This window comes from Clytia hemisphaerica, unplaced genomic scaffold, assembly GCF_902728285.1.
Source record: "Clytia hemisphaerica strain Z4C2 unplaced genomic scaffold, Clytia hemisphaerica genome assembly, whole genome shotgun sequence".
NCBI classification, from domain to species: Eukaryota; Metazoa; Cnidaria; class Hydrozoa; order Leptothecata; family Clytiidae; genus Clytia; species Clytia hemisphaerica.
In genome coordinates this window covers 4,447,335-4,463,206 of record NW_027104101.1, presented here as the reverse complement: position 1 = coordinate 4,463,206, position 15,872 = coordinate 4,447,335, and the positions used below count along the sequence as shown (strand labels likewise).

The 15,872-nt window shown below is 34.1% G+C and overlaps 3 protein-coding genes across 3 annotated transcripts; all 3 read left to right on the top strand.

Moving 5' to 3' along the window:
- The first annotated feature begins 2,557 nt into the window (after positions 1-2,557).
- LOC136812997 (zinc finger protein 814-like) lies at positions 2,558-14,216 on the top strand. Its single transcript, XM_067069504.1, has 2 exons — positions 2,558-4,460; positions 11,671-14,216. The coding sequence occupies exons 1-2, from the start codon at positions 2,596-2,598 to the stop codon at positions 14,123-14,125; spliced, it is 4,320 nt and encodes a 1,439-aa protein (XP_066925605.1). The 5' UTR covers positions 2,558-2,595; the 3' UTR covers positions 14,126-14,216.
- On the top strand, positions 9,090-10,799 carry LOC136813175 (myb-like protein D). The gene has a single exon (XM_067069706.1). The coding sequence runs from the start codon at positions 9,146-9,148 to the stop codon at positions 10,055-10,057; it is 912 nt and encodes a 303-aa protein (XP_066925807.1). The 5' UTR covers positions 9,090-9,145; the 3' UTR covers positions 10,058-10,799.
- A 322-nt stretch (positions 14,217-14,538) lies between the features above and the next one.
- LOC136813173 (uncharacterized) lies at positions 14,539-15,672 on the top strand. The gene has a single exon (XM_067069704.1). It carries the CDS (start codon positions 14,575-14,577, stop codon positions 15,580-15,582), a length of 1,008 nt encoding a protein of 335 aa, XP_066925805.1. The 5' UTR covers positions 14,539-14,574; the 3' UTR covers positions 15,583-15,672.
- Positions 15,673-15,872: the final 200 nt, after the last annotated feature.

Here is a 15,872-nt window from a genome sequence, read left to right as displayed (position 1 = left end):
CAACCTGATAGGAATGGAATTCCAAGATTTTTTGCTGTTTCTCATATTTAGAATTTTTGGTTTTATCAATGCTGATTCTAGGGTCCCAAAATACTGGTTGACCTTTAAGATGCTATATCTTTTACCCATCCTCCAAAGTCACAGATGTATCTGCATTTTCTGAACGGCATTAGGTGTAGAAAGTTTCCTATACCCCATTTTCATAACTTATTTCCAATATCCAAGGAGCTAGAGTGAGTTATATGCAATTTTTATTTAATTTTAGTGTTAAAATATTTCCTTCATTCGCAAATATGTTATTTTGAATCCGTCTCAAACCATCAAAAACATACTCATTTTTTAGTGTAACCATCATTCTTTCTAAATAAACAAAAATCGTTTAATTCTGATAAATCTACAAGTCAGAATCCTCATTTTAATGAAAACCTCCGTTTTGGGGGCCGTCTTCGTTTTGGGGGCCGTCTTCGTTTTGGGGGCCATATACTGTAAATAAGACGCTGGCCGCTAAATAGGACGCTGGCCGCTAAATAGGCCGCTGGCCGCTTGGCCGGTCTCTCGATCAAGAAAAAGCCTCTAATAGAGGCCTTGAGGCCGTTCTTGGAAAAATTCCATTGGCCGCGCTTCATGGCCGATCTTCTAAAATGTTAGGCCGCTTGAAATTTCACTTCGCCCGCTATGAGACCGGTCTTTTACCCGCTTTAGCTGATCGGACTTTTGTGTACTTCAAATCGCTTGGGGAGTCACAAATATCAATAAGAGCTCATAAAACCAGAAAAAGTATGGTCAATGCTGACAAAATAACACAAACTCCAACGCACTGTATAGGATTCAAACTCTCGAAAATGACTTTCACAAACTTACCAGCTCATCATCGCCTTATCCACTCGGCCAGACTCGTCCACTCAAAATGTAATATTATGTGAACAATGATAAAACATACCATAACTTAATTTGCCATGACCTGTATAATTTTATTTACCCTGTCAAGGTATTAACTTCTTAAACAAATGATTTTAGATCATTTCCAACATGCGGGAGCCAATCGCCGATTCTCAGGAGATTTACAGGACTTTTTAGTGGGACTGCTGCAAACGCGCTGTAAACCCTGCTAGTGCCTGTAAAATTAGAATTTCCATCTGGGGGGTTAGGACACTCTCAAATCTCCTTAAAGTCTCAAAAGACTGATGAGAGGAGCTTTTTCTTGCATACAGTACCCATATACAGCAGACAGAATTCACAGAGCGTACACACGCGGGCAATTAAACACGATTGCGGGTCAAAAAATTCCCGTGAGCAATCTCGTTATTTATCAAAAAGTCGAACGAAGCATGTCTTTGAATCATTATTTTTTGTTTACTTAACCCACATTGAGTCCCTTTCAAGTTTTTTCCAACCAACTGGATTTAAAGATGTTTTAGGACCCGAACGGAACGCATTTTCAGTGGCACTGTCATCATTGACAATCAAACAAAGGATTTTCTGTCAAGAGCCTTGTAAACATTCCAACAACTTCCATCAAAATGATCTGCTAAAGCTATGTCTACCATTTTAGCGCGCGGTCCAAGGATTGAGCTGAGAACAGTCGCAGAACGCCCGCCAGCTACCGCACGAGTGAAAAACTTTAATCCGTCAATCATATTCTCAAGTGAAAAGACGCGAAGCGATTCTAGCTTTACGATAGTGCCGGGGATCATCAGTGAATAGTATTCAATTATCATGAAGTGAATACAGTCGCTCTCATATTGTTTTCTGACCAGCCACCAGAACCGTTGGAAAACAAACGGATCCGGCAAGACTCGAACTCACAACCATGTCATTCGCAGGCATTTACTCTACCATTGAGCTGCGGGTCCATTTGGAACCGGATGACTCAATTGCCACTCGGTAGAGCTGGAAATGAATTCTTGTCTACTGACTGGTCAGAGACGGTGAATTGGGAGAAATCCATCTCCACATTGCTATGACAGAAAGTATGATTGATAAACTTGGTGCAGTTATCAAAACAAATTTGCTGTCAAAGAGATTTAACAGTAAGTGAAAATACAGGCCAGATATTTAAACAGTCCCATGTTTCAACCAATCGTCCCAAGTTAGAGCAGTTGACGGTCAGTATAGACTTTAAACTCTTATATCAAGATTACCTGATTTTGGAGTGCGGACTGATTTTACTTTCGTTTTCAGTGGTAATTAATTTTCTATTTCAAGCCAATGTCTTAGCAACAGGGTGCCTGTCCATAGTTACAGAGCTTTGTGCAAAAAGCTAAGCATAGAAAATTTTCCAAATTCCCCATTTCAATTAAAGCAATAAAAAATGAAACTTTTCCATGTTTCACATTTTGGACCAATTCTTCAAAATGAAAATATTTGATATTTTAAGTTCTTCTTTCATTAAATGATTTTTTATAGCACTTTGTTGACAATTTAGCTCTCGCATTATATTTCTGCTTTCTCTGCTTTCTTCGTAGAATCAAAATCAGCAATAATATTGATCTACTGTAAAATAAGTTATGACGTTTTTGGCTTTAACCAGTATTTTCATCTATTAAAATGAAATCAGAAAAACATCCCTGTATTATTTAGCTTTTAAAGGTAGAAATGGACAAAGAAATAAAAATAAAAATAGAAGAAGAAGACTTTTCTTATGATGGAGCAGAGTTTACAGAAACAATAAATATCAAAATAGAAACAGACTCCATTGGATGCAATAATGAACAAGGTAATAATGAACAATCTGATACAGCTGTCAGCCATGGTACTGGAATGCAATTAGAGGAAATCCCTGTGCAGCTTGATACTTTTGATTCCATAAAAGTTAAAATTGAAACAAATGATTTTGATGTATTTGACCAAACTATAGATACAAATGTGCAAAGTAGTTCAAAGATTGATCCTGTTGAAACTAAAACTGAATCAAACCTTGGCACAATTGAAAATGAGTTGTCATTAGACCTTAACAAAGCTGCATCTACATGCCTTAATAGTGAAGGTTCAATGTCAAAAGCAAAATTAGAAGAAGATAATGATAGCTATTTTGATGTTTCTCGATCAGCCGATATGGACGAAAGTATAGAGCATGATACAGATAATCCTGAATTGAATATAAAGATTGAAAAGGATTGTGTATACATTTCTCAAATTGCTAAACCAAATGAAAATCGTAACAATAAGGACACAAACAGTAATGGGATTAATGCTACAAGAAACCAACCAAACCCATCACTACAAGACAAAAGAATTGGAGCTGTCAAAGTAATAACAGGCAATCAAAGGCCAGGTTCTTCAAGTAATAGATTTACTGCAGTGGCTAGTATTTCACCTTTCATAGATAAATTGAATCAGACTTTGGTTGCAAGTCCTTCCATTCCTGCTTTAATTCCTATCACAAGCTCTATTATCCCTAAACGAAAACGGAATGAAATTTATGACACCTTAGACAGTGATAAAAACCAAACAAGAACTGTGTTTTATGAAGAAAAAGAAAAAGAATTTGGCTGTACAAAATGTGGTAGATATTTTGCAAGTAAACAAAAACTTAGTACTCACATTAGGATTTCTCATAAGCATTCAAAAGCTTTCCAATGTCAAGAATGTGGTAAATGTTTTGAATGGAAGGCACACCTTAATAAACATTTGAAAAAACATGCTTCCCAGAAAGAAAAGTTTTTATTAAAATTAAAAGGTGAATCTCATTCAAATGACAAGGTGCCATGCCATATTTGTAACAAATTTTATTCAAAGCATAATTTACAAAGACATATTAACAATAAACATTCTACCACCACTCAGTTTAAATGCAAGAAGTGTGAGGAAACATTTCCAGTGAAAAGTGCTCTCAACAAACACTTAAAGACACACGGTGACAATTTATATGAATGTGATAAATGCAACGAATCTTTCAAATTCAAAACAGAACTTCACTCGCATAAAGTCACAGTTCATAATGCTTCAACATACGCATACAAGTGCGGTGAATGTGGAGCTCATTTTGAAACCAAAGACGAGCTGAGTTTTCATTTTATAATTCATCAAGGTGCACAGAAATATCAATGTGATAAATGTTGTAGGTATTTTGGAAGCGAAATTGAGCTTAAGTTTCATGCCGATGAACATATGACGTGGAGTATACCACTTCCTTGTGAAGCTTGTGGTAAGGAGTTCACAGAGAAATTTGATTTTGAAAACCATAAGAAATTTAGTAAATGTAGAACGTTTGAGTGTGCACAATGCAATAATTTTTTTGCAACAAAACTGGAGCTAAAGAATCATCAAAGAGAACATGATGTTATTGAGACTCAAAGTTCTTCCAAAAAACAGTCTTACTACCCTAAAGAAGGGTTTTCTGAAGATGTGTACCTTGGTGTTATGAGTGTCACTAAACCTTTCAAATGTAATGTTTGTGGAGAACGGTTTTCACAGGAGGAAAAATTACGCACCCATAAAAGAACTCATTTAAAGCAAAATTGAAAATGAATATTTGGTTTTATTTTTTTATAAAGAGTAATTTTGTATTAAAAAGTTTAATTTTGAAAATTGATAAGATTTATATAGACTTTAGGTTATTATGACAGTGCTAGGGTAGCGTTGGTGAAAGGCCCCTTTTTCTTTGATTTATTCAAATCCTGTTTTTAGCACATTTTCTTAAGATATCAAGAAGGGTAGTTTTTCATTACTGGATATAAAAAGTCTTGACTGCTCACTCAAAAACGGAAACAAGCTTATAATTTATACCCAAAGGATTGGTTAATGAGAGCTGGCTAGTATTATCCTAACTCCTACTTACACAAACAGGCTAACTTAAAATTTTACTTGAAATGTTATTTTCAAACATTTTACAACTATTTTTTCAACTTGTTATTTATTGTTGCATTTTTTCAATTAATTAGCTTTCATATGAGCCTGTTTCTTACCCCAAGCTCCTCTAACGTGTTTTTGTTTTCATGTTTTGATCATTATCATAAGGTTGTTTCATTTCTTCCTTTACCAAAACAATCAATCTGTTTGGTGCAATATTACAGTCAAACTCACAATAGGCTGTCTCTAATTTTATTCTTTTTCTTATTTTTTCAGATAAAAAATGAGACAAATTGAAAAATAAAATTTCATATTGCTGCTGTTGAGGCCAAAGGTCCAATCTCAAAATAAGTGTCTGAGAAAACTAATTTTCTAAAATTCAAAGATGTGTCCTTTTCTCTGACAAGAAAAGGGCTAATGTAACAATTTTAAGTTAGAAAAGCAAACTAGTTTCAATTTTCTCAGACACTAACTTTGAGATTGAACCTTTTCCCTTGACGGCACCGATATTGATAATGTTAATGGAACTTGGAAGAACAAAAACTGTGGGTCTCTGTGGGAAAGGATCAATGAAGGTAGTACTTTGAAATTAACAACAGCTTGGCTTAATCTGAATTTTCATGCCTATAAATAAAGACAGATAAAGACAGTGAAAAATAGTGAGAAATCAGGGATATGTAATAGCGGAGCTGGATGAAGGACTAGAATTCCTTAGCGGATTGCTTCTTTGTCTTTTCTATTGTAAACTGTTGATAATAGAAATCCATCTCTGTCCCCTTGAGTGTTCTGTTTTTATAAGAAAAATGAAGCAGACAAAGTATTCATGCAGTACGTTTGCACATATTTTGCTATGATGTTCCCGCTTTTCGTTAAAATGATATTTGTAGAAGATACACAAAGCTTCCTTGTAAATGAAATCTATTTTTATCAGCGGGTGGGATGAATTTGAGAAGCTTTCATGATTTATCTTTAAAAATTTCGGATGTAAATATTTTGACAAATATTGTTTCAATTGACTTGAAATTTTTTCCATAATCAGACATACCGAATTGCTATCTGAAAATATCAGTTAGAAAGTGAGGCACCCCGCCACGCACCCCGATAAATGCAGCAGCAGAATCATTAGCTAAGAGGAAATCCAAATTTCACGAGTTTGTAATTAAAAAAGTTAAATTTCACATCAAATTTTAATGTCAGGGACAGAGATAGAACAAGGCTTTTTTAAATGTGCGTTATCCAGCTCCGCTATAACATATCCCTGGAGAAATTAAAAATAAAACATTTAATGCCATTACTCAGAAGTTTCAAATTCTCAAATAATTTTTTATTTTAAGTTTGTGGAAAGGGGTTTGATCTGGCCCTTCTAGGCATCCCCCAACCTTAAAAAATGCCGACCCCCAAGCTTTTTAGACTAAATTTTCAAATCTTTCTTGGTCTATGCAAAAAGGGAGAAGAGAAAACAGCTTTAGCTTGACTCGAGCTTAAGTGTTTGCTTGCAGCATTGGGCACAAAGTCCAAATATGCGTTTTCTGTAGATTATGTATGAAGAGTTAGAGCTACACTGCTGGTACAGGAATGAAAAAAATAATGAATCAGGACATGATTATACCAATGGCACTTGATAGGTTAATAGGGCTGGATTTGAATTTGTTGCTAGTAGATCTTCTATTTTTCTTAGTTGATGAGAATACTCACTAACCCCTTCATTAAAATGCTTTTCTAAAAAGAGAAGTTTTGTCAGCAAGATGCAAATGGATTTGTTCGTTTTAGCTGAAAGAATTCTTTATGTACTTTTAAAATATTGCTTGGACTCGGAGATTCATGTATTACTCTCAGAGATTTAAATGATAATTCAATTAATTGGAATCATAACCAACATGTGGATAAATCCATTGCCTGACCCTTTTTTGCATTCTTATTATCCAGGATTGTTTCCACTGCCCTCCATGGTTTTTGAGCTTTGCACAAATTTTCTCTACTCTAAAAGAAACTCACAGGAAGGAGATTTTAAGTTGATGGCTTTCATTATTTTTATAGATACAAAATGTACCGGCAAATTGACTGAGAAATGGTTTTCAATATTGAGAATATAATATTCAAAGAAGATTTTGATGTAAATCTCTATTGCTCATTGAAATTCGCATTCGGTATCAAAATAGAAGAAAAGTTAATTGGTAATTGTAATATTTGCATTGATAATTTGTTTGATGTCCTCAAGCTTCAAGATGAAAAAGGTAACCATTTTTCATTTGATCCCTCAGATGGGGAGGTGTTACGCGCCGATACTTCTACAGCTACAATTGATGATCAGTTGGAGTTGATTGAAAAAGAATCAGAAAGTATTATTGTTTTGGAGGAAAACTTGACAACTAAACAGGTAACCGGTGAAACCAATGAAAACCAAAACCATAATGATTTCAATGAACCCCATACTGATTTCAATAGAATCCAACCATTTAATGACAACTCCTTGATAAATTGTACAGAAAAAGGAAACACCAACAAACTAGCTCAGGGTATCATTGAGGATGACGAAGAATCAGATTCCACTTTTGATGAAAATATCAATATTACTAAAACAATTAATGACATTCAAGAATCTGTTACATTTGAAGATGAAACCATTGATTCAGTCGAATTAAAAGTTGAGGAAGATATAGATATTGTTGAAGAAAAGAATACCACCCAAGTTTCATATGTGGATGAGAGTCTATTAACTGGGATTGATAATGCAGGCATTGCAGCGGTAAAGAACGAAGATAATACTTCTCATGAATGTACAGTAAATCTTTCCATGTATCCTCTGCCAGAGGACACCACTTCAAATCAGGATTCAGAAAAAACAAACAAACTTTGATGATCATTGTGAAAATAATCAAGTAATAACTTTTGTTGGCGATCCACCTAGTGGAAATGTGAATTCTGATATAGAATGTGACACAAACATGACTCAAGTGTCATCTGAAAGATTGAATCAAAGTTTTTCCAATTTCCAATGCAAGGAATGTGGTAAATTTCTTTCTTCAAAGGGTTCGTTGAAAAGGCACATTCATTGTATGCATAAAGAAATAAAGTTGTTTGAATGCAAGGAATGTGACTGTTACTTTATGCAAAAGATTGACCTTCTTCTTCATATCAATAGTTTTCATGAAAAGATCATCCAATACAAATGCAAGGATTGTGGAAAAGTTTTTCTTAAAAAACATCATCTGCAAAGACATGAAGAAATTCATATTGGTATAAAACCTTTTGAGTGTCAAGTTTGTGGTAAGTCGTTCATGTTCAAATATCACCTCACTCAGCATCAAATGATACACGCTGGTATCAAACCTCATAAATGTAAAGTTTGCGAGAAAAGTTTTATCCTTAAAGCGAGCCTTTATCGTCATGAGCAGATCCATAGTGGGAAGAAACCTTTCAAGTGTAAGGAATGTGGTAAAAGTTTTTCACAAAATAGTTACCTCCTTGAACATCAAAATGTACACAGTAATGTCAAATACCAATGTGATCAATGTGACAAATGTTTTTCTAGGAAAAGTTATCTATCTAGACATAAGAAAATCCATGGTGGAGCTGGTAGCTAATAAAAGATAATTTAGAACCACATTAGGTGATACATCAAGGATAGATGTTAATTGTTTCAGCTGAAAAGCATTTTCTCAAAAACAAGAATGTTGCAAGTCCAAAAATTATTAAAAACCTTGACTCGACTTATTTTAAACTTACAAAAGTGGACTTAGGACACTTTCATCTTAAAGATTGTTTTTCGTTATTACTGTTATTGTTTTCATTGTACATATTTATGGATGATTCAGATGACATTGCATGTTGTGTTTTTTGTAGATTTAGCCTGGAAGAATGGTAAAGAAAATCTGTTGAAAGATTCAAAGAAAAATTCAAAAAAAGAGTTTGACAGGTCCAGATTTATCAGATTGTCTGCTCTTTAATTCTGCAAAATAGGGTGGGCTAGTACAAAAATACAATATTTCACATTGCAATTTAATTTGAAATATCTTCTCAAAAAAACATCTTAAAAGTGCATTACTTAAAGTCTCATGTTTACCCAATCGTCAAATCTACCTTATGATTTTGACAATTATGATAGAGCTCTGAATTTTGTGCAGACACTTGCAGTAGAATTTGAAGTTTGTGAATATAGGGTAAAGAACCAAACATCCCATCATGTACTTTTTTGGAAAAAATGGCAGCCTGTAAGATGAAGTCATTGGTCATTGATTATCATGGCAACAAATATTATTTTAAAACTGTTTGATCATCCATTTTTGATTTCATTATATTAATTATTTTCACCTTTCTTTTTTAGAGTAGCTACAAATTGACAAAAAAGGGAACAATGAATTTCGTAATCCAAAACTTACAATTGAGGAAGGATCCAAAAATAATTGAAGAGACTTTCTTTGGAATAGAGTTTTCATTTGATATTAATTTGGATGACAACATCATTGGTCATTGCAATGTGTTGATGAAAAATTCAATTCAACATATGAAAATTACTGATCATGTTGGTAATATCTTTACGTTTAAACCAAGGAAACAGAGCTTTGTAGAGATTGAGGATATGGGAAAGAATTTTTCAAAATTAAGTCAATGTCATATTGAAAAGAACTCTCAAAAATCTTCTTTAGACAATAAGGATGATGTTCTTACTCAACATGATTTGAATAGAGCTGCAAATAATTTGACTAATGAGGACATGTTAGTTGAGGATAATGATTTAGAAGTTTTTTCACCGGTCACTGAAAATGATAATAGTTTACCAAACAATAATGATGTGTCGCCAGAAACTGTTGATTCTTCTTCAGGGAAAAATTCTCAGAAAAGTCTTACTGAAATCAATTTCAATGGAGAGGAGCAAAAGTTAAACAACACAGAAGGAAATTTGGAAACGCATTACAGAAAGATGGGTTACATCCAAGACAAAGAACCTAGAAATTTGACTTCTGAAAATGAAGTGAATATTTGTAACTCAACTGAAATAACTACCAGCCAAAATAATCAAAATTTCACAAAGGAGCAGCAATCAGCAACTGAAAGTGAATCTATTGATAGATCCAGGGGCAACAATTTTCAATCTGTTGGAAATAACATCAGCAGAGAAAAAAGTCCCACTGAAATCAAAATTGAAGATTTTTTTGATGAGCAGAGGAAGAACAATATACAGCTTATGTTGTTAATTCAACACCATCCAAAAATCCTAGTAGAAATGATATGGATTTATTGCCATCCATCGGTGAACAAGAAATAACAAATAACACCAATGCTGCTTCTTCTGATGCCCCATCACATCGACGGTCTAGAACAAAAAAAAGAGGGTCTGTAACTAAAATGTGTGACTGTAATGTATGTGGTAAGTCATTTGCACGGAATGGTGATCTAAAAAGACACAAGCTGAGTCATACTGATTTAAAACCATTTAAATGCGAGGAATGTGGGAAATCCTTTTTGTTGAAAGGAACTTTGAAAACTCATCTTATCACTCATACAGGTATCAAGCCATTTCAATGTGAAATTTGTGAAAAACGATTTTACCAAAAACATCAGTTAAAGAAGCACATTGCTAGACATTCTATAAACACCCAATCTTTCAATTGTAACGAATGTCGAAAAACTTTCAAGGCAGAGAAATCCCTGTTAGAGCATGTAAGGTCTTTTCACAAAGGAATTAAATTTGAGTGCACAGATTGTGGGAAGGGTTTTACCAGAAAGAGTGATCTCAGGAAGCATGAAAACAGTGCTCATAAAGGAATTTACTCTTTTCAATGTGAACTTTGTATGAGAGGGTTTTCAAACAAATCTCACTTTAACTACCACCAACGTACATCATGTCAAAATGATGAAAGCCAAAACCAAAAACAGCAAAATAATGATAATCTACCATCAATCAATTTACACCAGGAAACAGATGAAGAGTACCCTGTGATAGTTCTAGATACTGCTAGATAACAGTTATCTGCAAACGGATGAATATAATGGATAAAGAAAATAAAGTGGTTGATTTCTTTTCCTTTCAAAGCCCTCTTAAGTTTCGAATTTTCTACTTTTTCTATTTTTCTATTTTTCGGGATCTTTTCAAATGGTCCCACTCTACCCTTGTTTATCTGCACAATGGGATATTCTGGTGAATTTTCTCTGAGATCGTCTGTCTTTGTAATTTTCTTGGAATCAATATTTATGGTGTTTTTTATTTATGTGACTTATTAATCCATTTTCTTTTTCTTTCCAGATAAGAAACAAAATAAGAATAAAAATTAGAAAAATATAAATGTGATGCTGGATATTGTATAGTGAGTGGAATATTATCTGCTTTGTTGTCATCCAGGAGAATATCCAAATTCATTGAATGTAAAGAAGGTTGGAAAGCACTTCCGGGGATTCAAGATTTGAACAGACTCCAAAATAATTGTATTATATCATTTTTTCTTAACACATTCACTGCCAAGCCCTTTTCAGAAATTGAATATTTGACTTCCTGGAATTTGTCAAAAGTTTGACTGTCAAAGCCTTTTTGCCTCACTTGCCTTCAAATTGTATACCGAGTGACGCATAATTTTGCATAGATTGTAAAAATACAATAAAAGAGCAAGTAAAAAATTCTTAAGGAAGCCTAGTGACAATTATTAATGAGTTTTAATGGGTGTTTTTTATCATTAGACATATCTTGAATTTGATGTGAACATTTTTTGGGGGCTTTTAGAATTTTCATAGAGCCCTGTTAACTCTCACTCATTGACCAGGTTCCTTGAAGTATACTTCACTTCGTTACTAATTGCCTATATTTGTTCACTTTTTTATCTATTTTCCTTTGAATGTGCTGCATGTTATATGGTCTTTCATTGTTGTTTTTTATTTTTTTTTTAGGAAGTACAGAATGAATTTTGAAATCAACAATATAAAGATAAAAGAAGTAGCTCAAGATGAGGGAGAATCTAATATCCCAATCAAATTTTCATTTGATATTCGGAAAAACGATGAAGTTGTTGGTACCTGCTTTGTATCTATGGATAATTTGCGTGATCTAGTTAAGCTTGTCGATGATGGAAGAAATGATTTTCTGTTCAAGCCGAAATCAGCTAAAAAACCAAAACGAAAACGAGTGAAACAAGCCCGAGTGAAACAAGACCATCAATGTCAGGATTGTGGTGAAATATTTCCCACAATGTTGGGACTCGTGGAACATTATAATGCATTTCACGAAGGCTTGAAGCCTTTTAAATGTGATTTGTGTGGTAAAGATTTTACCAACAAATATAGTCTTCTTAATCACTTGAATCTACATCTTGATATCAGACCATTTGAATGTGAACAATGTGGCAGATGTTATTCTCTAAAAACTAACCTTATCAAACATGTAAATACTATTCATAAACGTATTCAAAGATTTCAATGTGAGCAATGTGGGAAGGGTTTTTACCAGAAATGGCAACTTCAGAAACACGTAGATATAAACCATAAAGGAATAAAAGCATTTAAGTGCACAGAATGTGGTAAATCTTTTGGACTGAAGAGATCATTGGTTGCACATCAAAAAACTCACACAGGCATTAAGCCTTTTGAATGTCAAGTTTGTGGGAAAAGTTTTTACAGGCGATATTGTCTAGACATTCATTCAAAAATTCATGAAGAGACAAGAGAACTTTTTCAGTGTAATGAATGTGATCAAACATTTACCTTAAGAAGTAACCTCATTGCTCATCAAAAGAGACATACTGGGATCAAACCGTTTCAATGCCAAGTCTGTGTCAAAAGTTTCTTTAGGAAATCTTGTCTCCTAAAACATCAAAAAACACATGAAGAAAATCAAGAACCTGCTAAAGCGTTTCAATGCACTGAATGTAGTAAATCGTATGCAAGTAAAAAAGCTCTTGTTCTTCACCAAAAAACTCATGAGACTCGAATAAGACCGTATAAATGTAATGTTTGTAGTAAAACTTTTTTACGAAATACCCACTTCCAAGATCACCAAAAAATTCACTTAGAGAATCGAGAACAATTTCAATGTTCAGAATGTGAGAAGTCATTTTTAAGCAAAAGCAGTCTTCTAGCTCATCAAAGAAAGTCTCACGAAGATGCGCAACTTCTCAATGAAGCATCTGATCAGGCAGAAATCTCAATAGGAGACGATGGAATAATAAACGATGAAGTATCAGTTATAATGGAAGTACAAAATTATGAAGAAGTACTGAACGAGAAAGAAGAACTGAACGAGGAAGAACCATCAAATGACTTGGAGGAACCATCTGAGAAAGCTCCTTCTTTTGAATGCACAGAATGTGGTAAATCATTTTCGCATAAGAGATCGCTTGTCAGTCATCAAAAGAAACATACCGGGAATCGACCTTTTCAGTGTGAAATTTGCAGTAAATCATTTTTCAGAGGCTATGACCTTCAAATTCACATGAAAGTTCATTCAGAAGCTCGAGAACGATTTCAATGCTCAGAGTGTGACAAGTCATTTTCTAGCAAGGGCAACCTTTTAGCTCATCAGAGAAAGCCCCACAAAGAACGATCAAATGGTTTGGATGAATCGATGAATGAAGATCAATCCCTTGAATGTACAGAATGTGGTGAATCGTTTACAAGTAAAAAAACGCTTGCTAGCCATCAAAAAATTCATAACGGAATAAAACCATTTAAATGTGACATTTGCGATAAGTCTTTTCTACGTAAAAGCTCATTGAAAACCCACCAAGAAATACATTCACAGACTCGAGAACGATTGGAATGTCAAGATTGTGGTGAATCGTTTACAAGTAAAAAGACGCTTGCCAGCCATCAAAAAATTCATTCAGGAGTAAAACCATTTAAATGTGACATTTGTGATAAGTCTTTTCTACGTAAAAGCTCATTGAAAACCCACCAAGAAATACATTTAGAGACTCGAGAACGATTCGAATGTCAAGATTGTGATAAGACATTTACATTAAAGAAAAACCTTTTAGTTCATTGCAAGAAATACCACAATGATCTCTCCCACGAGGAAATTGAGAACAGTGATGAAGATGAGAATCAGGAGGAGACAACTGGTTCTACTACTCAAAACAAAAGTTTTGAATGCACAGACTGTGGTAAATCGTATTCAATTAAGAAATCACTTTACAATCACCAAAGGACTCACACAAGTATTAAGCCATTTCAGTGTGAAGTTTGTAGCAAATCATTTTTTAGGATGTATGAGCTTAATGTGCATCGAGAAGTACACTCAGAAAACAGAGAACGATTTCAATGTCAAGAATGTGATAAATCATTTTCGAACAAGTCCAACCTGGCAGCTCATCAAAGGAAATTTCACAGCACGACTTCAACCAAAAAGTGATAGATTATTTAGTTTTACACCCCTTGATTATGTTCATTTCTATTAGTATTATTATATTGTTAGTGTTGTTCTTTATTCAAATATAAAATGCTTTAAATTTCTTGTCTCGTTGCATTCTCTTCTTTGGCAAACCTATAAAAGAATAAAATTTACATCATTAATTGTTTCATGAGTCTAAATATAGGCTGAATACTCGTTATTAGCTGATTTTTTGCACAAATATGTGTAATCATAAAAACAATAGAATGTAACGGAAGAACATGATTTTTCGTAAAAAAAGAAAAGATTTTGATGCTTGTCCACTCGCTCGCAATTTTTCTCCCTTTCTTACTTTCTCAAAATATTTGCTGGTTTAAGGTTGAAAATGACTCGTCTTTTGATAAGATATTCATGTTTATTTATTTTATTTTCAGAATTGAGAAAAAAAAGTATTTAAAAAAAGATAAAAAATGGCAGAGAATAATGAAACAGTCGAGAAGAAAGAGAAAAAGATAAAATTGAAAATCGACAACGTTTCAATCAAGGAAATCGTGGATAAAAATGAAGGCTCTAAAATCCCAATCAAATTTTCACTTGAGATCAAGAAAGGTGGTAAGATAATGGGTACGTGTCATGTAACTATTGATAATTTGTTTGACCGTGTCGAGTTTGGCGATAATCGAAAGAATGATTTTTTATTTAAGCCTTATGAAAGTAAAAGGAAAATTTCCAAAACTCCAAAGCCTAAAGAAGGGTCTAAACAATGCGAGGATTGTGGGAAAGTATTTAAAACAAATTACAGGCGGCGAATTCATCATGATGCCATTCATAAAGGTCTCAAACCATTTAAATGTACAGAATGTGGTAAATCATTTGCACGAAAGGAAGAGCTAGGCAAGCATTTACACGTTCATTCTGAAATTAAACCTTATACATGTCAAGTTTGTGGTAAAGGTTTTGTACACAAATGCCGAATGGAAACACACGTAGATATTGCTCATAAAGGTCTTCAACCTTTTCAATGTCAGGAATGTGAGAAACGTTACTCACACAAGTTTGATCTCAAAAGACACGTAGATGTTGCTCATAGAGGTCTTAAGCCATTTAAATGTACGAAATGTGAGCAATCTTTTGCCAACAAATACGACTTCAAACGACATAAAAAGACTCATGAAGATATAGAAGCGGTCGTAAATCCTCCTCGGGAACCAGCAGCTGTTGTCCTACATAAAGACCATCAATTTAATACCATCAATCCTCGCGAGACACCTATCTTTCCTCGAGAAACGTTAACTTTTCCCAGAGACGCTTCAGTTTTTTCTCGGGATGTGTTGACGAATCGTCCAGAACCACCATCGTCAATGGTAGAAATGGTTGTCTGTGATAATGAAATTGCAAAACAGAATTTGATGGTCTTGGCAGGGTTTTCTGGAGCTAACCAACCAATGGCTACAAACATGAGTCACCAACAACCATAATTTCATTTGTAAAAATGTTTTTTTCTTTTTTACTATAGTAGATCTCTTTAACTCGAACCTCTATAACTCAAATGTTTCCTTAACTCAGTTGTCTCCTTAACTCGAGTGTCTTCTTAACTCGACTGTCTCCTTAACTCGAACAAGTTTTCTTGTCCCATTCAGTTAACAATGACTTAAAAACCTTAATCCATAACTCGACATTTCCTTAACTCAACAAATTTGTGTTCCCGGTGCAGGTTTGAGCTACCGAGTCTCCACTGTAGTATCACGTTACGTTATATTCTTTCATC